A 25949-nucleotide genomic window follows, 5' to 3' on the forward strand; every position below is an offset into this window, starting at 1 on the left:
TGGCACTCAAGCAATTAGGTGCCAGAGGTCAACTAACTTAAAAAAAAAATCTTTCCTAACTGATGTGGCAAGTCCAGGATCAATTTAGCCAACAAAGTTTTGTGATAAGGATGGACAAAAAAATGTGAAATTTCAGTTTGTCCTCCTCAAAGTTTTGATCTTTAAATCCGAAGTTACCTTTGCTTCAAATTTTAATATACCTTCTCTTTGTTGGTCTCTTTTAGCTATAATGTTTGCCTTCTCCTCCTCCAGAAGATTTTAAGCATTGAGATTCAGGAGAAGGATGCCATCTGAGAGGTGCCTCAGGTGAGTATATCAAAGCAGTGCAGGATGTCATTATCATTTAGCATGGCATTTACTGAAGCACTGGTCAACATATGATGCATTAACAAAAGCATTCAATTAGCACCTGCATCTCCAAATTATAGCCTGGAAGACATTGCTTTCAGTGTTACTGCTTCCATTATCATTAACATCATGAAGCATGCATGAGACTGTAGTAATTTACTTGAACCCCACAATCTTCTCCAATTCCCTGTTATTTCTCATAATTTATGCCCTTGTCTATCTTAGGAATTTTCCTGCAGGCTTTTGCAGTGGACATTCAATGATGTCAATGCATGTCCAAAGTATAGACAAAAAAAACATACCCCCAAAAAAGCCTCAAACGCCCACCTAACTCTGGAGTCAACTGGGCTTTTCATTGCTACAGCCGTAATGGTGGCTGGTGATTATTTGCTAGGATTGGAGCACTTTCCCAGTGGCTTTCTATATAACAAATTTGCAAGGCATTTTTATTCATGCACTTTTTTCTGTTTTTTCAAAATTCTCGAGACTGGTTCTGAGGTTGTTCTGTTTTATTACCCACTGCCTAGAGCTCACTGGACCAAGTTGGCAGTACTATCCCATGATACGTCCTGATTCCACACTGAAAGATTTGTTTACGTACCGAGGGGGATAATGAACTGCTTGGATTTGCTAGGCATATGACCATTTCGTACATGCCTGCAAATTAATGCTCTTGTGTTGATGACTTTCATTTGTAACTGTCCATAATGAACATGAAGATGTACGTACCGTGCAACTATCTAAGGGTGGTGGAAATCAGAAAAATTACTAAAAGTGAACATTGGTGCACTACAGATATTTGTTCCCTCTGTTTCCAACTGTGCTGAGTTTATGGACGAAATCGGTGTTATGTTCCTGTTGATAGTGGGAATAGAGAATACACATGACCAAATTGGCTTCTATTCTTCCTCAAGCATCAGTAACAGAATTCCAGTTTTGGCTTTGGGTTCTTTATTGTTCATGCTGATAAATGAAGCTGAAAAAATACAGATGAATTTTTTTCAGTTTTCAAGTTCAGCTTACAGCACTGACTGGTTAAAATAATAAATCTTGAGACAACTATTGAATTTACAGAAAATAAGTATTGAATTTACAGAAAAAAAATTTGTGTAAAACATCAATAAATCACTTTTATAGGATTGTCTTTCCTTACTACTATGCTTTATTGTGTATATAAATAGGATTGCAGAAGTAGAATACATAGTCAGACATTATTTCACACTACTTTGGTGTGCAAACTAAATAAAGGATTAACCCTCAACTAAATATAGATTCATATATATTTCACATGATTTAGTCCAGTAGAAGATCTAGCCAATTGTATGTGGATATCTTTTTTCTTTCTCTATTCTTGTTTGGTTTTTTTATAGAGATATACCTATGATCAGGTTGTCCTTTCAGTTTCATAGATTGGAGGAGAGTTGGATAAGGCAGAGCTAGGTGGGGAAGCTCAGAAGTTCAGGGGCTAGCAGCTCGATGGCTTTGTCCAGACATCAGGAAGGTTCTTGGAAGAGATTAAATGTATCTTTTTGCAAAAGCACCTGTATTGGTTCTTATGTACAGGCAGTCCCCGGGTTACGTACAAGATAGGGACTGTAGGTTTGTTCTTAAGTTGAATCTGTATGTAAGTCGGAACTGGCGTCCAGATTCAGCCGCTGCTGAAACTGACCACCAGTTCTGACTTACATACAGAATCAACTTAAGAACCCCAACTTAAGTAGCCCCAAGTCAGCTGCTGCTGAAACTGATCAGCAGCTGATTCCAGGAAGCCCGGGGCAGAGCAACTCTGCCTCGGGCTTCCTGTAGTCAGCGCTGGTCAGTTTCAGCAGCGGCTGACTTGGGGACGCCTGGGGCAGAGCAGCTGGGGTGCTGCTGGGTTGCTCCAGTAGCCCGCTCCTCGGCACTACTGGACCAACCCAGCACCACCCCATCTGCTCTGCCCCAGGCGTCTTGATTCAGCCGCTGCTGAAACTGACCAGCAGCGGCTGAATCAACCAGAGCAGCTGGGGTGCTGCTGGGTTGGACCAGTAGCGCCCAGAGCGGCGCTGCGGGACCAACCGGCAGCACCCCAGCTGCTCTGCCACAGGCGTCTGGAGAAAAGCCTACTCTGCTGGGGGGGGGGGCGTACTAGCTGCGCCCCCCCCACCCCAGCAGACCAGGAAGACACGGGCGGCGGACTGAGATGCACCGCGGTCCTGCCGCCTGGGTCCTCCGCGGCTTTGCTCCCTGTCTCCCTGGTCTGCTGGAGACCAGCAGACCAGGGAGACGGGGAGCCAAGCCTCTGAGGACGCCGGCAGCGGGACAGCTGCGGGGGGCTTGGTGTGCCTCGCTGCCCGAGCCCCCCCCCCCCCCCCCCCTGGCTTTGCAAAGCCTCTGGGAACCCGGCAGCGGAGCAGTCCAGGCGTGCCTGGGCTGCCTCGCTGCCCGAGCCCCCCCGCGGCTTTGCAAAGCCACGGGGGGGCTCGGGCAGCGAGGCAGCCCAGGCGCACCTGGACTGCTCCGCTGCTGGCTTCCCCGCGGCTTTGCAAAGTCGCGCGGGGGGGGGGGGGGGGGAAGCTCGGGCAGCCCCTCCGGGGCTTTGCTCTGCGTCTTCCTGGTCTGCAGACCAGGGAGACGCAGAGAAAGCCCCAGAGTACACGGGCGGCAGGACCGCGAGGTCCCGCAGTCCGTGTACTCTGGGGCAGCCCTGTTCGTAACTGCGGATCCGACATAAGTCGGATCCACGTAAGTCGGGGATTGCCTGTACCTTGTGTCATCTGAGCCCTTAACACAAACTTCCAAATATCTGACATCTATTCTGAGTTAGGGTTAAAGAAGTAACTTAAAGGTGAAAATCTCTCTGTTATTAATTCTTCAGCCATCTAGCTCCTACTTATTTTCTGTAAGATATGCTCATATTTTAAAGTAGCAAAAATGGATATTAAATGACTAATGGCTGGTTGAAATCAAGGATTTCAATATCATTAGGGAATAATGGAACAACATGTTCTGTTGCTTTGAAACTTTAAATTGCATTTATGATCTGAAAAGTACTGGTTAAAAAAACTATTCTGGTACCACAGGTATGTTGCTTGTGTGGGGTTAGAGTCACAGCTCCTTTTTTTTTAGTGACATTTTTAACTAATGGGAACTGCTTTTTACCTCCATTAGTTCAGCTAAACCAGTGTATGTAAGAAAGAATGAGATGGAATCTCTTCTGGCTTGCTCAGAATCAGTAGAATTATGAACAAAGTACTAGGAGTTGAAACTGTTTCTAGTGATAATACATAAGCTAGACCATTTGTACAGTCAAGTACATAAATGTTCAATATTTGTGATATTTCTTTCTACTAATATATTAATTTAGACCACTTTTGGGTTTTATTTCTCTGTGAAAAGATAAGGTCCCAAACCTTCGTACTCCTCTTAATTAACACTAAAATAAATGAGAACAGCGTTGCAAACAAAAAAAGAATTAGGATCTTTAAGGTGTTGTAAATTAAGATATTTTTCTGTCCTAAAGGAGGCTAGATTATGTGAAAATTTTCCTATGGTAAACACACCACATACAAGTTTTTCTTCCTCTCTCTAGATGCAATTAAAAAAAAAAGACCGGAAATGTAGATCAGCATTAATTACGAAGCCTCAGAGATGGGTCTTATACGTTTGTTGACAGAATCTCTTTGTTTCCTTCATTTGCAGTATTCAAGAAATGCTGACAGGTCAGAGGCTTTGCCAATCTAGTTCACATAATGATGCTGTCTTGGCAGCCCTGAACCAACAAAGAAGTGATGGTATACTCTGTGATGTCACCCTCATTGCAGAAGAACAGAAATTCCATGCTCATAAAGCAGTACTTGCAGCATGCAGTGATTATTTCCGAGTAAGTTTAACTTTGCATTTTCCTCTCTATTAAATCACTAAGAGATATGATATAACTTAGATTAAAAAACAGTTGCAGGCTCTATGCTGAGCAAGTTACAATTTAGTTTAGAGACTCTAAAAAGGCTGAGATGGATGTTTTCAGAAATGTACACAATGTACTTTTATTGCATTGCATACTATTAAAATATCTGTAATTTTTGTATTATTTTCATTTTTTTTCTAATTAAGAGTATAATTTTCTTTTTGTCTTTAATATGTAATTTGGGCTTTTAAAGAATATTCTTTTAACAGGTGGAGGGGTTTATGTCTGTGTAATTCCCTAGATTTGGAAAAAAGCAAACTGAAAAAATGGGAATTCCATTATGTGGCATCATATTAAAACATAAGAGCTTCCATATTGGGTCAGTATCCTGTCTCTGACAGTGGCCCATATCAGCTGCAGGAGACATTGTAGACAACAAGTCTTTTATTCCTGGATTCTGGTAGTCAAAAATACCAACAGGGAGCTGCATCCCTGACCATATTGGCTAATAGCCACTGGTGGACCTAGCTTCCATGAATGTATCTAATTTTTTTGAGGAGGCCATTTATACTTTTCGCCATCATAATGTCTCATGTGAGAGAGTTTCATAAGTTAGTTGTGAGTTGAAAGAAAAAGGAATTCCTAATATTTGTATTGAAGTGCTGCCAATTTATTTCATCAGGTGACGCCTGTTTTTTCTATTGTGGGCAATTGTAGATAACCCCTTCTCTCTTCACTCTTTCCATGCCATTCATATTTTTATATAATGGCGTTATAAACTTTTGTGTCTTATTTTCTATCCCTTAATAATTCCTAATATTCTGTTTGACTTATTTTTACTCTATTTGGGCCTTTTCTGACATGTCTGGATCTCTTCTGCCCTGTCCCCTTCAGTCTGTCCTTGTCTCTTGCCTACCTCTGGCTCCTTGTCCTATCCCCATTCTTCTCACCTAGCTAGTCCCAGTATCCTTGTCCAGCAAGTGCTAGTTTCATCACTTCAAACTCTCTATTCCAGTCAGTCTTGTTGCTGTTCCCAGTTCTCTCTTCCCAGCTCCTCACCCTTATGCTCTATGTGCAATGTCTACACCCCCTCCTTTTCTAGTGCTTTTACCCCAGTCTCTTTGCCCAGCCAAACTGTTCTCCTTCAGTTGCTTGTCAGATCTCCCTTTCCCTGTCACATGGATTCCGAATCTTCTCATCCTAATTTTTCCCCCAACAATCAGAGTCCATGTCCCCAGTCTTCTTCGTACACCTGCTGTAAGTCCAGCTTTTGTCCATTCAAACCATGCAGCTTCCTCTTTCATGCTCCCTTTGCATAGCTGGGTGCTCATTTAAAGCTCATTTAAGACATGCTCCTTGCTTATAGTTCAAGTGGCCACTCCCAGCATGTTCTGCAGCCTGCAGTTGCAGAAAAAAATCCTGCTCAGCCCTAGACTGCAACATGCCCAATGTGGTGGGAATTTTCTGGGAATTTAGCTATGAGCTTGCATAAGCCACTACAGAGCATGTGTGAATTGTGGTTTCCTCACTCTTCCCCATCCAAAAGGCTTATAACTTGACCATACTGTATTGGGTGGATTTTCACAAGGATGACAAAGCCGCCCCTGTGCCAAATTTAAAGCCCATGCTCCAAAGCATTGTTGTGTGAATGCTTTTTACAGAATAGTCCCCAGAATTTAACGTCACAATAACATATCTTCCCCTCCCTTGTTCTCAGAAACAGCTGAATGATTTTTGACTGAAATATTCACAGAACATTTCAGCTTGACATAGACATGAAGCATACAAAATTTCAGCTCAAATGATGAAAGTTGGGTGAAATTCAAAGCAATTGAAAAACAGGTGTTTTAATGGGAAGTGTTTGCAAGCTTATTTATAGAAATTGCTATCAGTCCCACCACCTTGTGTGTATGTGTGTGTTTGAGAGAGATTCTAAACTATCTATAGGTTTATTTTAAAATCTCGTTAAGTAGTGAGTCATCTTGACACTATTCTGAGACTAAAGGAGTTAATTGCTTTAAAAGTCTGTTTTCAGTAACAAAACATGGTTATTTAAAATTTTAGCTACAGTAGTTGTAATATTAAACGCCTTTACAGTGACCTTTTCATTCCATTAATGTAATTATATGTTTTAAACACCCACATATTGCTAGCTATTCTGTATCCTTAATTGTCTAAACAGGATCTTCATCCTCCCCTGGAACATGGTAACACTTTTTGTTAATGTTGCTGTTTAGCTTGCTATATACATATAAGGAACACTGTCAACTGAAACCAGTTACTTCCACAGTTATAACTTCAGTCAATTTAACTTCCAGTTTTTTAATATGTTTCCCCAATTTCTCTCCCTTATTACTGTGGGAGGGACCCCCAAAACTTAAGAGGTGAACACTTTGGCCAGATATATGTACTATTCTTAAGTCTTCTTTCTTGGTCCTCTGCAGTCAAAGCACCTGCTTCTCCTCCTCTTTAAGGTTGCCAACATCGAAATGGCAGAAAACTGAACACCTTGCCCCACCTCCACTCTCTCCATCCCCTTCCCTCTTTCTCTCTCTCACTTACTTTTACTGGCTGGGGCAAGGGGTTGGGATGTGGGAGGAGGTGAGGGCTCCAGTTGGGGATGCAGGCTCTGGGTGGAGCCAGAGGTCAGGGATTTGGGCGCGCAAGGGGGCTCTGGGCTGGGGTTGAGAAACGGGTTCAGGATGTGGATTCCAGGTGGTTCTGACCTCAGGCCACTCCCGGGCAGCAGTGATATGTCCTTCTGGCTTCTAGGTGGAGGAATGTTCAGATGATTCCTGAACAGCCCCCGCTGGCAGGCACTGCCCTGGCCAATGGGAGCTGTGGAGCTGGTGCTTGGGGCAGTATCTGTAAGAAAGGGCAGTGAATAGAGCTCCCCAGCCACCTCTTTGTGTAGGAGCTGGAAATGCTGGCTGCCTCCCAGGAGCCACGTGGAGCTAGGCAGGGAGCCTGCCATCCCTGCTGCAGTGCCTATTGGAGTTTTAATGGTTCCAGTGCTGATTGGGATTGCACAGTATCTTTTCAACTGGGGGTGTTCACTTGGCAGCCCTGTGGGGCTAGATTGTTGGAGCACCCGTGTCTGATTTCAGAGAGTGGCTGGGATTGGGGAGGGAAATTTCCCCCCTGCAGTTTGTTTGTTCTGCTGCTGCTAACTCAGTCTTCACCTGCTCCAATCTGGTTGCCTCCTCTGGCTTTTCAGAGGGAATAGATGTTGCCTTTTATAACCAGATCATTGCCACAGCCTGTCTTGGTCCCGTGAAAGTGTATAGAGCTCTTTCTCCTTCCACTGCTACCTGTTTTTCCCTCACCTTTGTTAGGACCCACATCCCTCCAAGACCATGGTGTCTTCTTCTCTGGGTTCTGCCATGCTGCACTGCTCCCACACTCTAGAGTCGTCCCCCACTGGGAACCTCTATTTTCCTATGCCACCTTTCCTCAGTGACCCACTGCCAGTCATCATTTAGCCCCTTATCTCAGGGACAAACCGCAGTCTTAAATGACCACTCATCATTGGCAAGGGGGTGTGGACCTTCTGCCTTTGCCTACCCTAGCTGCCTCCCCCCTGCAGCTTTAGTAGCCTCAGGCCTTGCTTCAGGCCCTGCAACCTTGGATCTTCATGGCCAGAGCTTCCCCAGCCCTGCTCTATGTCAGGAAACCTCTAGCTTTCCTGGCAGCTAGGTCCCTCCTGCTCCACGGTTAGAGCAACTTTATTTATACTGCCCTCAGATGGGCTCTAATTGGCTAATTCATGTCACAGCTGCTGGCTCAACAGCGCCACCACTCCAGCACTGTCCCAGGCTGGGTTTTAACCTCTAAAGGGCCACTGTGGGGCACATGCCCCATTACACTTCCCCTTCCACCTAGCGCACTCTTTTCTCTCATTACCCCTCTCTAGTGCCTGGCAAAATCTCATGAAGAGTGGGGTGCTGCCTGCCTGCCTGCCTTGTGTACTGTAATAGTATTACAGAACGTCTCTGGTCTTGCTTACTGATTGACTGAACTTGAGATTGGATGTCTGTCTGTCTCTCTCTCTCTATTATTACCATTGTTTCCAGTTGAGTTACTTGATTTGGTGAATTATCATTGTGAATTTTTGTCTTTCTACCTGATGGGGAAAAAATAACAATTTTAAGTTCAAATTATTACATCATAAATCATGTCTATTTAAAAATACTAAGGGGATGACTTAATGCAATTTTTGAGTAATCTGATTGGCCTCAAAATTTGTTATAATTTAGTAGGACACATTGTCCCCACTTTAAATATCCACTTAAAAATGCACCATGTCTTTGCTGAAAATCAACCAACAATGGCTGCTATTTGTGGGGTCAGAAGATTTGAAATTGCATAGGGGTGATAAGTGAGGAAGAGAATAAATGCAGCACAGGAAAACCTAACCCTCCTTACTGTGCTGTGAAATTAAAAATAATGAGATTGGCTTAAAATAATGATTTTATGTAAATTTTGGCTTCAGTGTATCATGTTTAAAGGTGGGGTTTGTTTGTTTTGCAATCTTTTGCAAAAAGACACTTACGAAAGCTAACTTTAAAGTGAGATTCTTACATAATCACAGGACTCCAGGTGCTAGGGCTCTAAGAAGAATGATAAATAATATGATGCTTAAAATAAAAGCTCATAGAAATTGGCAACATTACAAAAATGATATGAAAGCAGTTCCTGCAGTCCTTTGCTTCCCCTTTGCACACTTCAGTTTTTAAGAGCTTTAAGATCTAAGAATTATGGCTTTTTTAAAAATTCTGTTTTTCTTTACTTTGAGGTATGTTATCAGTCTTCCATCCTGATCATACAACCTGATCCTCCCTGATCAAGTCTTCTGATCTTATGAAAATCAGCCACGTTCCTCTCGGGTGTAGGATTCTGCCAATATGAATCCTTTTGAAATGCCATTTACATAGGTTCTTGAAGCTTTTCTTTTGCTTGTTTTTGATTTTTTTTATAAAAGGAGTAGTACAGTATCTAGAAAGTGGGGTGCATACTTGCTATTAATATCTGCATGAACTTTAGATGGCTTCATTTCTGAAATATGTAATCCTGCAGAAGAGAGCAAGATAAAGTGAACATTTCTTAAAAATAGCTGTAGCATAACAATATCTGCCAGTAAAATTAGGTCCTGTGAATTGAAATAGTGCAGTCATTAGCTGAGAATTGCTTTTTTCCCCACATAAGTGACTCTACTTTTTTATCTTGATGTTACTTCGTCACTGATAAATTTTCCAGTGATTTTTGTCTATGGACTAATTTCTGACATTACTGTTATAATGACTGATCTCATAGATCCCGTCAATAATCCAACCCTAATTATAGGAGTAACTTGTAGACTACCTAAATATCGGCATTGCTAACACCGTGCTTTATAGAAGGTTCTTAAGGAGTCTGGTGCCACTTTGTTGGTCTTTAAAGTGCCACCAGACTCCTTGTTTTTGTTGAAACAGCTACCTCTCTGAAGAGGTTCTTAGAATCTGTTGTTTTTTTATTATTTTTGGACAGCTGTAGACCAGATTTGTTGACTCGAGTCCCACGACTTGAACTCGAGTCTGACTTAAGTTGTTGTACCAAATAAAAGCAAGCAGGATCTTATGAGGGGGATAAGGCAAAAAGCCACATTTATTGTAAAGATAATAAAAAAAATAAAGAAAAGATAGAAGCAAACAACGTTGTTTAACTGCTTAATCCTTATACATATAAACATTCATTCATTCATCCATTCATTCAAGTTCTGTGTATTGTTATAATTACCAGCCTGGAAGTTGCTTGTGACAGAATACTGGCCAGGTACTCTGTAGACAAGTGATGGTAGTGGGGAGTGAAGTCCTGATCACATGCGCGTCTGAAGCTCCTGGTAGGCTGGCAGCAGAACCTTGGACTCTGATTCCATAGTTTTTTAGTCCAGTTCTTATAGGAATTTCTTCCCATGCCAGTCTATGGAAATTGCTGCATCATGCTGATGTCTCCAGGGTGGCTGCCAGGTGCTCGTCAGTGATCTCATCGGGTGGACCTCCAGTACTTGGTTTTCTCCACTTGACACCTTTTGGTTGCACTGGCACCTGACGCCTTCTTCAGCCCTTTGTTGCTGTATTCTCAGGCTGGCACCTCTCAGAACCATTCATTCATCGTCCAAGCACTCTCTCATACATTCATACAGTATTTTGTATAATAATAAAAGTTGTAGTTACAAAAGTTTCTGGGTGGTATTGCTTAAAACATTCTCTGAGTGCTGAGTAAAGTTACAATGTTTTAAAGAGAACAGGCGTCAATTATGTAACAATGCCCTTAGTCAATTACAGGGCTTGGCTCCCATAGCAGAGTTAGTGGCTTGACTGACAATGCATTGTTACAATGGATCTCTGCAATGTCAATTTCAAGCAGCCCCTTGCACAAGCTTGAGCATGCCCTGGAGCACAGAGGGCGGGGGCTGTTTCTGGCTACATAGGATTATATTCTTAACAGTTCTAAGTTACATGACCTAATACATTATATTCTAAAGGGGCAATAATAATAATAAATCTAAACATTTAACAATCTTAACAAATAATAATAATAAGAAGAATTAATAATAAATCTAAACACTTTAAGTTGTGGGGAACAAATTATGGGGAGTCATTTCCATTTGGGGGAATCATTTTCAATACATTAATACGTTATCCCTACAAAGTTGCCTAGGTGACTCGTCTTGAGACTTGACTCAGGTTTATTGTTTGTGACTTGAGACTTGACTTGAGACTTGCTAATTTTGTTAAATCGACTTGGTGAAAAAATTGTCCAGAAATGCTGATATTGATGGCTTGTACAAAAGTGACTTGACATTTTTTAAATTAAGACTCGAGACTCGACTTGAGACTTGAGCTGTAGTGACTTGGGACCTGACTTGGACTTGACAATGATGACTTGAAGATGATACTGCTGTAGACCCTCCATTTTTTTGCAGCAGGCCTCTGAAATTGGCCAGGGAGAGGGGCCTGACATTATCCTGAATAAGTTACATTGAATTAACTTTTATAACGCTGGGATCCATTATATTAAAAATGTAGTTGTTTGTATTGTTGAGGGATTATGTATGTATGTAAATAGAAGAACAGCAAGTTACAACATCTCCAGAGAAACACCACCCCCCTGAAATTAGAATATATTGGTTCAAACTGGACTTTCCAGGGGATGACAGAAAATAATTTTGGATCAATAGCCTGGTCTTAAACTGGCTGGTGGCCTCTTTTCTGGTCTTCCAAGTGGACATGACTTCTGGTCCAAGGTGGGTCCCTAATCCATAAGAAAGGGTTGGAAAGACAAATAGCTAATCACAGCTGGTAGCAGAGTGAGGGGGGTGACCACTGGTAATCTTATTAGCACAGATGTATTTATTTTGTGTTTGCTGGTAGTGCTTTCATCTTATGAATAAAATGGGCTAGCATAAAAAGAAGTGTGCCGTATGTGAGTGTGTGGGCATCTCTGAAGAGAAAGCAAGCAGGTATGCTTGAAAAGCCTCTGCCTGCTGGGAATACCACAGTGAAGGCAGGGACCTGAGCAGTCTGGAAATACTCTGGTCAGAAGGTTTCCACCCATGAGAGGTAATGACTGGGGAAGGGTGGGTGGCCCTGGCTGTACCACTGAGGGGAAATACATGTGCAGTTACCCTGAACTGTGACAACAGACTACAGGCTGGACAGCTAGGAGCTCACCCAGAAAAATGCAGGGTTACTTGGGGCCAGGTGGGGGACTGGCAATGCAGGGATCAAGGGGTGGAGCTGGAAGGGGGCATCATGTGTGGGAATCGAAGGTGCAGAGATTCCCCACTTTGTCCAGTTGGAAGAAGCCGTGAGGAAACCAGCCATCCAATGTATGAGCGAGATCTGCACCTTCAGCCTGGATGGCCTTGTGTGGGACGGTGGTGGGTGCATAAGAACTAAAGCTAGCTGCTGCCTGTTAACTGGGGCCCAGTGAGCTTGGGAGCTGCCCTCATACTGGTGATTGACTGTTTGACTGTTCCCATCACATGAGGTTTGTCATCGAGGCCCAGAGGCTTTTGTAACCCAGGCCGGAGTCTGCCCCATCATCTTCCAACACAACTGCATAGGTTTGGGGGATGGAGATAGCAACAGTGGGGAAGGCAGTATGAACTTAGCACAAACTGCTAAAGGGAGAGAAGAGGAGCGGTGGCAGACTGAAGTTTTTCTAGAGGTTGCCAGTTAGATTGTCTTGAGTAGTTGCTGGAAAGTTGGTTTAGTTAATGGATGTATAATTGCATTGTAATTGTACTAGCAAGCTAAGGATATCCACAGAGAGAGTCGTCTTTTCTCCAGGGTTCAGCTATGGAGTATTGCTACGTAACAGTGAGACTTTACTAGCACTAGACTTTACTACTGGAATGGTAGCTGCTGTTTTTATAACCTACGATTTTTTTTTAATTAAAAGCTTCAGTACTTCAAAACCTGAACAACCTTCTTTCTCCTTATTTTCCATTTGAATGAGTTTATAGTCTGACTATGTAATTTGGATAATCAGAGCAATCTGAATCAATAAGATGAGTTTTTAAAATGCCAGTACTACTTGGATCTTTGATAGTGATCATTTTCAATTCATAGTTTAAAGATGTTTGATCAAGATGAACCAACAGAACTAGATTTTCCAGGGACTTTCTCCTGTAGCTTAGTAGCTGTTTCATAAGCACCTCACTTTTTGAGAGTTTTGAGTCCCCTCTTCCATTGCTGGCAGAAGAAAGTACTGTCCACTGATAGATATATATATCTATGAGAGAGACAGAGACAGACACCAGGATACCTGAAGGAATGAGGCAAGATCACATTGTCTAAGAATCCAATAAACTTGAACACCATCAGAGAGCCTGCTTCCCCTAGAACTTGTGACACACTGCCTCACTCATCTCAAGAACACCTCAATTTCCATCTTCCAGGCTCCTTCACAAGACACCCACTGCAACCTGCCCCCAGGTGAAGGGAGACCTATCACAGAATGCACGGGGGAACATTTTAACTTGCCAAAGTCACTGTATTATTTCAAACCAATTTCAAAAGCCGCCAGCTGGACAGGGAAGACACAGAACTGAATTTCATGTACAAGTTTGATTCCTGCAACAGAAGTCTTAAAGACGTTGGCTGCATGGCCTACTACAGTCTACATCCTAATGACAGAAAAAAACCAAACAAAGGGTACTTAGAGTATGCTTATCAGCTTCATTTAGCATGAGCACTCTAATTGGCAGCTTATTTGACCTTTTCCCCATTCTTTTTCCTCCTCTTCCCCCATATCCCTTCTCTGTTCTGTTTATTTGAAAACTCTACCCTTTAAACTCCATTCATCTGAAGAAATGGGTTCTGCCCAAGAAAGCTCATGATATCATCTACATTTTTGTTAGTCTCTAAGACGCTGCAAGACTATTAGTTGTTTTTTTAAGTTTTTTCAGTTAGGGTATGTCTACACTACCACCCTAGTTCGAACGAGGGTGGTAATGTAGGCAACCGGAGTTGCAAATGAAGCCCGGGATTTGAATTTCCCGGGCTTCATTTGCATAAAGCCGGGCGCTGCCATTTTTAAATGTCTGCTATTGCGGACTCCATTCCGCGCAGCTACACGTGGCACAGACTAGGTAGTTCGGACTAGGATTCCTAGTCCGAACTACCGTTACTCCTCGTGAAACCCTAACTGAAAATATCCTAACTGAAAAAACTTAAAAAAACCAACTAATAGTCTTGTCGTGAAATGAAGAGTAACGGTAGTTCGGACTAGGAAGCCTAGTCCGAACTACCTAGTCCGTGCCGTGTGTAGCTGCGCGGCACGGAGTCCGCACTAGCGGACATTTAAAAATGGTGGTGCCTGGCTTTATGCAAATGAAGCCTGGGAAATTCAAATCCCGGGCTTCATTTGCAGCTCCGGTTGCCTACATTACCACCCTAGTTCGAACTAGGGTGGTAGTGTAGACATACCCTTACAGACAAACACAGCTACCACTCTGAAACCATGGTTTCAAGGTTAGCTATAAAGAACAAAGCCAAGTGACAAAATGAGCATGGCCATGTTTAGTGTGCTGACTAAGAATGAAGACATTATTTTAGAGAGCCGCTTACTCTTGGGAAAATGAAAGTAGTAGATAGTAGCTTATTCTCTTAATGAAATCTGTGATGACCTTTATTTTATCACTAGTGTGACATTTGTTAGCTATTTGGTTTTTTTTTTTTTTAATTCTGCCATTATCCTTTAAATACTATTTTAGGGTTTCTTGGTAAAGGAGATGAAAGACAAAAGGAAAGTGCTTCGATGAGCAGATTTCACACACGGTCCTATTTATTACAGTGTTGCTGAACAAATATGGCAGTGTAAAGTAAGTGTCCGTCTATTGGCAAGTATTGGCAAATATTAAAATTGTTCAGTGTAGTTAGTTAAAACTCTCTTAAAATGGACTATTAGAAGTACAGCCTTTTTGGATTCTCAAATACTATTCCATTGTCACACTGAAGTTATAGGCGTGGAAGCTAATTGCCATATTCTATCAAAGGCCACTACATTTGGATTCAAATGAATAATATGACTTGTTACTCTACTATAAAGCCAATTTATAGTGGTAATTATAAGATTTATAATGAAAAGCTCTTGTTGCCAGAAAGCTCTTTAACACCCAGCTGCATCTGTGGAAAGAAAATTGTAATGCCAACAAAACATAGACTAGCTTTAGAATAATTTTGGTATTTTTCTCTTCTAAAGGATGCTGTTATACAGTAAACTTCCAATAATCTGGCACCTTTAGGACCCAGGGGGTGCCGGATTATCAAATATGCTGGACTATTGGAAGGGGGGGTTATGAGAGGGTCTGCGGTGGGGTGGGGGAGATGGAGTGGGGGACTTCCGATAGTCCGGCTCTGCTCCAGGCATCCCTGATTCAGGTGCTGCTGGTTTGGTCCGGTAGCGCTGCCCTTCGGCGCTGCGAGACCAACCCGGCAGCACCCCAGCTGCTCTGCGCCCGGCTTCCCCGATTCAGCCGCTGCTGAAACTGACTAGCGGCTGACCAGAGTCAGCTGCTGGTCAGTTTCAGCAGTGGCTGAATCGGGGAAGCCGGGCACAGAGCAGCTCCAATTATCTGGCTGCCCGGAGCACTTCTGGGTTCCCGATGGTGCCAGACTATGAGGAGTGCCGGAGCATTGGATGCCAGACCAATGGAGTTTTACTGTAATTGGTTTATGACTATAATATGCATAACTTGAGGGTGCTTTTGACATAATACTTCATGTGACCTATCAATTGTAATGTTACAATCTGCTGGATCTGTATATTCTATTTCGGTGCATGTATTATCCTTGTATGTGAAATTAGAAATATGAAGTGTGAGTCTGTTTATAGTTTTAAATATGGCAATGAGAGCCCTTACTGGTGCCCTGGAAGCCCAATGACTGGGTGATCCATTCAATGACTTGTAACAGCCTTGTTTGGGCTTACAGGACAATTAGTGGTTGGTGGTAAAAAGACATGAATCAGCTGATTCCCAGCTTGTGCCTGGTCCCCAGTACCATTCTGCCTCCCTTGCCCGCCCCCCCCCTCCCCCAGGTGGGGACAGTGCTGGGGGGCTTGCTGCTTCTGATAGAGGCCACAAGGGGGGAGGAGAAGCAACTAGTCGAGGGACTAGTTGAATAGTCAACTAGTCAAAATTTATATACTTACACCGATGACTCAAGCTGTGCATTTCACTCACTGTTAAATGTGAGGCAGTTGAATAATGAGGTGTATACAGGGGCAGAGTGTCATGCCAAGAAAATTAAGTTATTAACAAATGTACGTTTTTGGTTAATTTCCATTGAGGGTATGGAGCCTTTACATTAATATAGTATAGAAAACTATCTGCCTAAATCAAGTCATCTCAAACCAGATATGAACCGTATGAACCAAAACATGGGGAGAGGGAATTAGGGAGCAGATTCAGGTTCACTACTCAGTGAGGGGGAAAATCAGCAAAACATGTGGAAGTAGTGCTAAATAACTTTTGTATTTCAGTTTTCACCAAAAGGGTTAGTAGCAATTGGGTGTCTAACACAGTGAATGCCAGTGAAAATGGGGTAGGCTCAGAGGCTAAAACAGGGAAGGAACAAGCTGGGTGTCTTCAAGTCCCCAGGGCTCAATGAAATACCCCAGTCTCTTAAGTAGGAGGCAAGACAGGGAGGGGGCTCAGGGAAAGGGACTGAGGGTTTAGGGGTGCAGGAGTCAGGGTAGGGGGTTAGGATGGAGTAGGGGGGTCTCAGAGCTGAGCAGTCCCGCCTGTTGACCCTGCCCTGCTCCTGTTCCTGGCCAAATGAGAGCTGAGAAGGCCCATAGGCATGGAAAGGTAACTAGAGGTGTGGGGTGGGGGACTTTGCTCCCCTCCTCAGCTTGGGGGAGGGGAGAACAGCAGTAAAAGGGTGGTTCTTTGAGTCATGTCCCCGAGGGTTCTCCACTGTCGGTGTCGGGCTTGTCCCAGTGCTGCAGATGGGAGTTTTTCTAGCAGTATCTGGTGGTTTGCACTGTTGTAATTCTCGCAGACTGACTCTCCTCAGTTCCTTCACTACTGCTCTTGGTTGTAGATGGGGCTCTATCTCTTTTCTCATCATTACCTATAGATAAGAAACTGAGTTAGAATTAATTTATTAGTTGATTAGTATATAAAAAAACTTCTACATGTAAATAGTTGGCTTGAACACTGCTGAGGGATAGTACGCTGGAGCCCTAGGCCCAGCAGTGGCCTTTCCAGGCCCTTAAAGGGTGTGTGTGTGTGTGTGTGTGTGTGTGTGTGTGTGTGTGTGTGTGTGTGTGTGTCTTTTTTTAAAGAGAGAAAGAGACTAAGCAGAAGAGGAAAGGAGACATAAAAAAATTCCCTAGCATGCGCGGTTCCCCAGGATTCAAAAAAAATGTGACAAGTGTTATGATCCAGTGCCCATCTCAGATGGACATGGTTCTTGCATTTGATGCCTAGGTGAAGCACACATTCCTCCAAAATGTGTGTACTGTTATAGCCTCATGACCAGAGCATGCAAAGATATAGAACTGAGGCTATGCATGTTACTGTTCGACAAGACTCCCCAGCCTCAGACAAACAGAGATGAAGACAGTCAACCTGAACCTGCCAGTAAGCAAAAGAAACAGGCACACTCCCCTTCACCTAAGTGACTTGCAAAAAGAAGGGCCCTATTTCTTACCTCCCAGAGTCAGCATGGGAAATAAGCCAGGCATCTCTGGCACTGGGTGCCCCGATGCCACATCAGTGGTGGAGCTGAAAACACAATCCGTGGCACCAGTGCCAACAGCATTGTGGCCTGCCGAAGTCTGGGAACCGGAGAAGTCTACGGCCCTGCCAGTACCATTGGGGCCAAATTAAGACCTCATCACTGACAAAGGTGAGAAATTGGTGAGAACCAATTCAGCTAGACCCTTGCCCTGCACGCTGAGCCTGGAACTGGTGCCCTCACCACTGGCACTGATGCCTCCCCCATTGGCACTGCGCTCAGCGGCACTGCAAGAAACCTCCTTGAAACGCCACAGTTCCTCCGCACTTCGGCAGCACTATGAGGTACCAGAACTGAACTCAGAACCGCAACATAGATCTCTGTGCAGTGCCTTTGCAAGACATCTCTCTGTTTCCTTCATCGGCCCAGGGTTCTTCCTGGTCACCAGAGTCACCATTGCTGTCTCACTAAAGTGGCTATGATGATGATCGCAAGAGTATGTTTTCATCTCAACACTCCTCTCTTGCTAGAGCACACATATCTTATGACAGACACCGATCTCGATACCCATGTCATCCTTCGTGGGATCTGGAATGATCCTACCATCCCCATTATCCGCCATGCTGGTCTCCATACTGTCACTGGGGTCCACCACGCCATGTTCAATGATCCCATCAGCACTGACCCCGAGATCGGTACCTCCCTTGCATCCTTATTGTTCCCCTCCTCCAATGAAGGACCTACAGACCAAAGAGGGACAGATCACTGAGGATGTGGACATTGAACAACCAGACGCCTCACCAAGGGATAAATCATCTTCCTCTCCTGATGAGGTGGTTATCCCAGATGATCCATCACCAATGGATGACCTGAAAAAATTTCAGGGATTATTCAAGAGAGAGGCACATAAATCAGGAGGTAGTTTTATCTGAGATGCAAGAGAAGTAGCATAGGCTATTAAAGGACCTCCAACCGTCAATGGATTTTGAAGATTGCACTTCTGATTGATGAAGCAATCATGGAGGCAGCTGATGAAGTTTGGCAAATACTGGTTTCAGCTTCTCTGACCAACACGAGGGCTAATAGAAAATATTTTGTCCCCTTGAAAGGTAAGGACTTTTTATTCCTCCACTCTCAGTCAAATTCTTTAATAGTGCATGCAGCGAACCATAGTGCCAAGACCCCTCCCCCCCAGTAAAAGTCCTTAATCTATGACAAGGACCATAAATGATTGGACTTACTTGGTAGGAAAATGTATTTGGCCTCGACATTCTAGCTTAGAATAGCAAGTTACTCTGTATACCCACACGAGGAAGTGAGGAGACAGATTGACAGAGCCAGACGTGTACCCAGAAGCCTCCTGTTATGGGACAAGCCCAAGAAAGAAACCAACAGAACACCACTGGCCATATAACCTACAGTCCTCAGCTAAAACCTCTCCAACGCATTATTAGTGATCTACAACCCATCCTGGACAATGATCCCCTGCTTTCACAGGCCTTGGGAGGCAGGCCAGTCCTTGCCCACAGACAACCCGCCAACCTGAAGCAGATTCTTACCAGCAACTACACACCGCACCATAATAACTCTAACTCAGGAACCAATCCATGTAACAAACCTCGGTGCCAACTCTGCCCACATATATACACCAGCAACACCATCACAGGACCTAACCAGATCAGCCATACTGTCACTGGTTCATTCTCCTGCACATCTACTAACATAATATATGCCATCATGTGCCAACAATGCCCCACTGCTATATACATCGGCCAAACTGGACAGTCCCTACATAAAAGAATCAATAGACACAAATCAGATGTTAGGAATGGCAACTTACAAAAACCTGTAGGGGAACACTTCAATCTCCCTGGACACACAATTGCAGCTCTAAAGGTAGCCATCCTGCAGCAAAAAAACTTCAGGACCAGACTTCAAAGAGAAACTGCTGAGCTACAGTTCATCTTCAAGTTTGACACAATCAACTCAGGATTAAACAAAGACTGTGAATGGCTCACTAACTACAAAAGCAGCTTCTACTCTCTTGGAATTCGCACCTCCAGATCAGCTACTAGAAGTGGGCCTCATCCTGTCTGATTGGATCCACCTCATCATCTCCAGCCTGATTCTGGCCTGCATATTTATACTTGCCTCTGGAAATTTCTACTCCATGCATCTGACGAAGTGGGTTTTTGCCCACAAAAGCTTATGCTCCAACACTTCAGTTAGTCTATAAGGTGCCACAGGACTCCTCGCCGCTTTTGCAGATTCAGACTAACATAGCTACCCCTCTGATACTTGAATTTACAGATGTATGTAAACTCTTTGAAGTCAATGGGACTCCTCATGTGCCTAAAGTTATGCACAGCCTTAAGAGTCTTGTTGCATCAAGTCTTAAAGTGACTTGGTTGATTTCACATCGGATGTACCACAAAAAGGAGGATTGAAGTGAGATCTTTTGAGTCTTAGTTTAGTTCCTAAGTCTTATTCTTTCTATATTAGATTATACAAACTATAAAACAATGGGGGGAAACAAAACTAAAAGGGAATCCAGGGCATAGAAATTAATATATGTACTGTGGAAAGCAAATATAAACAAAATATAGTACTTAGTAAATGAAGGTGCTTAAACTATATATTTTAGAGTGCATCTGTCTGTGCATCTATGAGTTCATTTTTTCAAGAACTCTTCCTAAATCATAAGAGCTAGAACAACCAAATTTTGTATGCAGCTTCCTCTTGCCCTAACTTAACTTAACCCCAAAATCAATGTTTGGTTGTGCCTGGGAAAACAGAAAGTGCTGGAAATGGGACTGGTTTCCATAACATGGGAATGGAGGGGGCAGAGAGCAGAGGGACATGAAAGGGAGGGGCACAGACAGGATGAAAGTGATACTGAGCATGGCCACTAAGGGCAGCTGCAGCACCAAGAGAGTGGCAGCAGTGCTGGGACTCTGTCATCTTGCCTGCCAGCACACTGGTAAGGAGTCCCCCTGCACCAATCCTGGAGCCTCCCTCTCCCGGGAGAGCCTGTAGGCCATGTTGCCCTCTAAAGGGGAGGCAACCCCCAGAGCCTTCCCCCTCCCCAGACAGCCTGCAGCCCCTGCAGCTTGGCCCCTCCCCACACAACCTGCAGGACATGAGTGGGTGGGGAGGGCAGCTGGAGGCCAGGTGCAGTCCCCAGAGTCTCATTCCCCCAGACAGCATTCAGGCCACAAGAGGCAGCTGCAGATGGAGGTAGCCCCTGGAGCCTGGCCCCCAACAGTCAGTCTGCAGGAGAGGGGGCAGCTGGCGGGGGGACAACCCCTAGAGTCTGGCACCTCCCCAGACAGCCTGCAGAACATGGAGGGAGGGGACCTGCTGGAGGGAGGGCAATCGACAGAGCCTTGCGCCTCCTACATGCTGCAGGGGGGCCCCCAGGAGGCCAGGGCAGCCACCAGAGAGCCATGCCCCCAACAGGCTGCAGGATAGGGGGCACTGCCCCAAGCAAGACCCCCCCCCCAGAGCAGCTGCCGTCCGGAGGCTTTGCCTCCCAACAGGTTGCAGGATCTAGCAGCTAGAGACTGAGGCAGAGCCTCAACCCCCATCTGACAAGCACATACCCAGATCCCCCACCTCCTGGGATGAGCTGCCTTCCAGGTGGTGGAGGCACTGGGTGGGGAGCACTGCCAAGGCCCCCTGGAAGGAGCTGCCATCAGAGCAATGCCACCCTCTCCACCCTGGGTGGCCCTGTAAGCCCCCTGTTCTGTGTCCTGCACCTCCTACCTGCCTTGACTTCTGCACCCCCACCTTCTTCCCCATGCCGTCTTGAGACCCCCCCCCACACCTCCCAACGCTCTGCCATAAGCCACCCAGCCCCTGCCTCTCCTTACCCCTGAACTCTCACTCATTTTCCTTATTTTTTCCTTATTTTTTATTTTTTTTAAATAGTCATTTAAATAAAGCATGTACAATGAGTCATGGCTATAAAGTGGATATCTGCAAATTTGCAGGGTTCTAGATACAAAATTTATGTCTGCATCCACATCCATATCTGCAAAAATGAGCCACAGAAATCTGCATCCACATCTGTGGATGCGGATACCCACAAATATAAAACGGATACCCACGGATTTGCAGAGCTGTAAGTATACATACCATGATTCTATTCATCCTCTTCGAAAAAGAATTCTGGCTCACTTAGAATTAGCCCACACATTTGGCTGATGCAAACTACTGCATACATTAAATTAGTTTGTCATGATTTAATATCTGATATTCAAGACACAGCTGAAAGAGTAATATATACAAACAGGGATGAACCTGATATTATCACAGACATTGGACATCTGCTGCTTTAATTCTTTTGAATTAAAATACAGAAAAATAATTCCAAGGCAGACAGGAATGTGCTATCCCATCACTTCTGACAATGAATTAAATTGTAAAGGCAGTCCCCGAGTTACGCGGATCCGACTTATGTCGGATCCGCAGTTACGAACGGGGCCTGTCTCCTTGGTCTCCAGCAGACCAGGGAGAGGAAGCAAAGCGGCGGAGCACGCGGGCAGCGGACAGCCCAGACGCGTCTGGGCTGTCCGCTGCCCGCATGTTCCGCCGCTTTGCTCCCCATCCCCCTGGTCTGCAGATCAGGGAGACGGGGAGCAAAGCAGAGCAAAGCCAAGGAGCCCGAGGGCAGCAGGACAGCCACAGCGCGTCTGGGCTGTCCCGCTGCCCCTGTGCTCCGCGGCTTTGCTCCGGACGCCTGTGGTACAGCAGCTGGGGTGCTGCCGGTTGGTCCCGTAGCGCTGCTCTGGGCGCTACTGGACCAACCCAGCAGCACCCCAGCTGCTCTGCCCCAGGCGTCCTGATTCAGCCACTGCTGGTCAGTTTCAGCAGCGGCTGAATCAGGACGCCTGGGGCAGAGCAGCTTGGGTGCTGCTGGGTTGGTCCAGTAGCACCGAGGAGCGGCGGCGCTACTGGACCAACCCAGCAGCACCCCAGCTGCTCTGCCTCAGGCGTCCCCAAGTCAGCCGCTGCTGAAACTGACCAGTGGCTGACTACAGGAAGCCCCTGCTCCGGGCTTCCTGGAATCAGCCACTGATCAGTTTCAGCAACAGCTGACTTGGGGATGCCTGGGGTTCTTAAGTTGAATCTGTATGTAAGTCGGAACTGGCGTCCAGATTCAGCCGCTGTTGAAACTGATCAGTTTTAGCAGCGGCTGAATCTGGACGCCAGTTCCGACTTACATACAGATTCAACTTAAGAACAAACCTACAGTTCCTATCTTGTACGTAACCCGGGGACTGCCTGTATCTCTTTGGCACTTGCACAGTGATTTCTATCTGCTTCCCCAGACTGTTTTAAAACCTGCACATTTTGGCCATGTCTAGACTACACCTCTCTGCCGGCAGAGGGATATAAATTAGACGTATCAAAAGTGCAAATGAAGCTGGGATTTAAATATCCCATGCTTCATTTGCATAATGGATGCAGCCGCTTTTTTCCGAAACGGGGCTTTTCGGAAAAAACCCGGAAGTTTAGATGGGGCTTTTCTGTCAAACTAGTAGCGTTGCTAAACAATACTGTTCTGATTTGGTAGTATTTACATTCTCTTTGTATTCACCATGTATATTTGTAAGTTGTACAAGGTAAGGCACTGGAAAATGAGGCCCAATATCTGTCCAGATTGACATTCTGCTGTATGTAGTAGGTTTTTATATTAGGTCCATCAGTGTGTTGCTTGTGTTCTGCATCACACACTCTATATACAGTTCTAAACTCTGATCCTGCTTTTCATTCTGTACATGGGAGAAAGGATGATGTGCAAAGATCCGTTTGGCTGTAGTGCTGAGGATCCTGGAAAGGTAGACAAAAGAAGTTGCCCATTACATCTACATATGATATGATTAAGACCGTACCAAATTCACAGTCCATTTTGGTCAATTTCACAATCATAAGATCTTAACAATGGTAAATTTCATGATGTTATAATTGTAGAGGTCCTGACCCATAAAGGAGTTGTGTGGGGGTTACAAGGTTATTTTATAGGGGTTGCAGTATTGCTACTCTTTTGCGCAGCTGCTGGCAACAGCATTGCATTCAGAGCTGGGCAGCTGGTGAGTGATGGCTTCTGGCCAGGAACTGAGCTCTGAAGGCAGTAGCAGTGCAGATGTAAGGATGGCATGGTATGGTATTGCCACCCTTACTTCTTTGCTGCTGCTGGTGGGATACTGCCTTCAGACCTAGGCACTCAGCCAACATTACAGCCACTGCTTACCACTTACCCAGTTCTAAAGTCACTGGAGAAGTCACAGTATCAATACTGTGACTTCCCCTGCCACTGCCTTTTGGGTTGAAACACTGATTTCCTCCATGGAATCTGTAGAGTACAGGGTAAAAGCACACAGAATGTCTGATTTCACAGAAGGATACCAGATTTCACTTAAGAGCCAGTTCCCCCCCCATGGTTTTTCCTGCCCCCCCCACACACTGCAGCATGGGGGGAAAGGGGTGGCTGCCACAAAGAAACCTCTGCACACAGCAGGCCCAGACTTGTGTGGGCAGAGGTTGGCGCCTGTCTGCGGTGGCTGGGGCTGGCTATGAACAAAGGCTGCTCAAACAACAGCCCGTGTCTGTGCCGGAGGTTGGGGGGGGTTTCTAGCTCCTTGCTGGGATCCTCTACCGCTGGGTCTGGGAGCTACCCCTGCTGTGCCTTTGCAGTTTATATGTAGTAAGAGCTGGGCGGGCAGGCAGCCTGGCTCCTCCTACATTTAAACTGCAGAGCCACAGCAGGGGTAGGTCCTGGACCCAGCGTGAGCCTGGGCTGAGCACTTCCTCCCTTATTGACTCATCTTAGAATTTCTATTGACTACATGATTAGCTAATTACTCACTTTCTAATGTGACTAGTCTGTGATGCCTTTGGCATGGATGTGAATTTGATAGGGCTCCAATTTATTATATATAATAATCACCAGCCCTAGATTGGTCAAATTGATTGGGATCAATTTTTCAAGTGTCTACTAATTATCAATGCATCAACATTTAGATGGCATTTCTGGCTTGTTTGTGGCAACTTCTATTATTTAGGGCTTGATTTTCAGAGATGCTGGGCATGTACTACTATCAATGGAGTTGATTGTAGGTGTTTCAAGATCTTTGCAAATACCTCAGCTTGCACACCCAGAAATTGAGAGCTAGAATTACAGGAGACCTTTGAAAGCCTTTTACCCCTTTTGAACTTCAGTTTCTCTGTGGATGATGAGTGACTCCTGAATTTGGGGAGGCTGGGCATGAAGCTCCCTAGAAGTGGAGGGGGTCACAAACTTCAGACCATGGCCCTGCCCTGCCTCAAGGTCCATTTCCTTTCAGCCCTTCCGTCTAAGGACCCTATCACTTGCTCCTCTGCCCCTCTGAGGTCTCTCCTCTCACTCTTCCCTGCTCCACTCAAGGTTCCCCCTAGCTCATGCCTCTTTGCTCCCCTAAGGCCTGCCAGCTCACAGCTCCTTGGCAGGCTGGAGATGAGGTTTGTGGGGAGAGGTGAGAGCAATAGAGGCGTGGGGGTTTTGGGGGAGGAAGCATAAGAAGAGGAGCAGCATGGGCAGGGTCCCAGGGGAAAAGGATAAGTGGAAGCAGGGTCTTGGTGCACAGCATGGGTGAAGTTCCTGCTTGGGTGCTGTTTTGGTGGCAGTGCCCCAAAGTTGGTGGGCTGGTGCACTTGCAGAGGGAAGTGCACTGTATACTGTTTTGGAAGGCTTAGCCCTCCCTTGTCACCCATGAGTGTCTCAATCTATATATTGTATTTAGACAAAACTTTCTTTTAACAATTTTTCTAATCTCAGTCTTCAGCACAGAATGGTTCATTGTAGCTGTTACACTTTCTCCTGTTCTTAAAGTAATGCAAATGAACTTTTTCTGTGCTATATCTGAGTGGTTCCCTTTTCTCCCCCACCTCTCCTCATGTTTGGACTCTCTTGTTTTTAGACTACTCTTAAAATTGAGTGTTTTTGAGAGAATTATACTAGACAAATAGAAAATCCTGTTGGTTGCTTTTTTTCAGATTCCTCTGCTGGTGTAAAAGATTTTAGAGTACATTTTCTTAAAGAAAATTTGCGTTTGCTACTGTCAAATAGAATATACCTTATCAGAAGGTTTATGTCCCGTCTTTCTTGTTCTTATTTGAAAATAATCACTTCCTTTTCCCCATTCCTTATTCCATTTCAGATTAAATTCAAAGCTCAAATTGAGAAAGAAAGGAGGATGGATTTTTCTGTGCTCTTTTTAGAGCACATGTAATTTTATCTATTTATTTTTAAATAGGTACCAACAAGCATGTAAAAAGAGAATGAAACACTTTGGTAGTATGAATTTTCACTCTTAGTATGAAAGCAGATGCATAACACATTATGGGTAGGAGGGGGAAGTTACTATAAATCCAGCCAAGTTGGAAAGATGTTTATCTTGCACTTGAGTTTTGCTGTGCAGTATTTTAAACTTTTCAATAAT

At 44.7% G+C, this 25949-nt stretch overlaps 1 protein-coding gene across 3 annotated transcripts in view; it reads left to right on the forward strand.

Moving 5' to 3' along the window:
- The window catches only part of KLHL32 (kelch like family member 32), a 168162-nt gene that overhangs the window by 33670 nt on the left and 108543 nt on the right, over window positions 1-25949 (forward strand). For all 3 annotated transcript variants that reach the window (XR_012902608.1, XM_025182302.2, XM_006118422.4), the window contains exons 2-3: window positions 225-306; window positions 4030-4210. Coding sequence is in view for 2 of the 3 variants with exons in the window: in XM_025182302.2 (XP_025038087.1) it covers window positions 284-306; window positions 4030-4210 (204 nt within the window). In the remaining variant the exon portion in view is untranslated. The remainder of the gene's footprint in view (window positions 1-224; window positions 307-4029; window positions 4211-25949) is intronic.

This window comes from Pelodiscus sinensis, chromosome 3 (assembly GCF_049634645.1).
Source record: "Pelodiscus sinensis isolate JC-2024 chromosome 3, ASM4963464v1, whole genome shotgun sequence".
Lineage (NCBI taxonomy): Eukaryota > Metazoa > Chordata > Testudines > Trionychidae > Pelodiscus > Pelodiscus sinensis.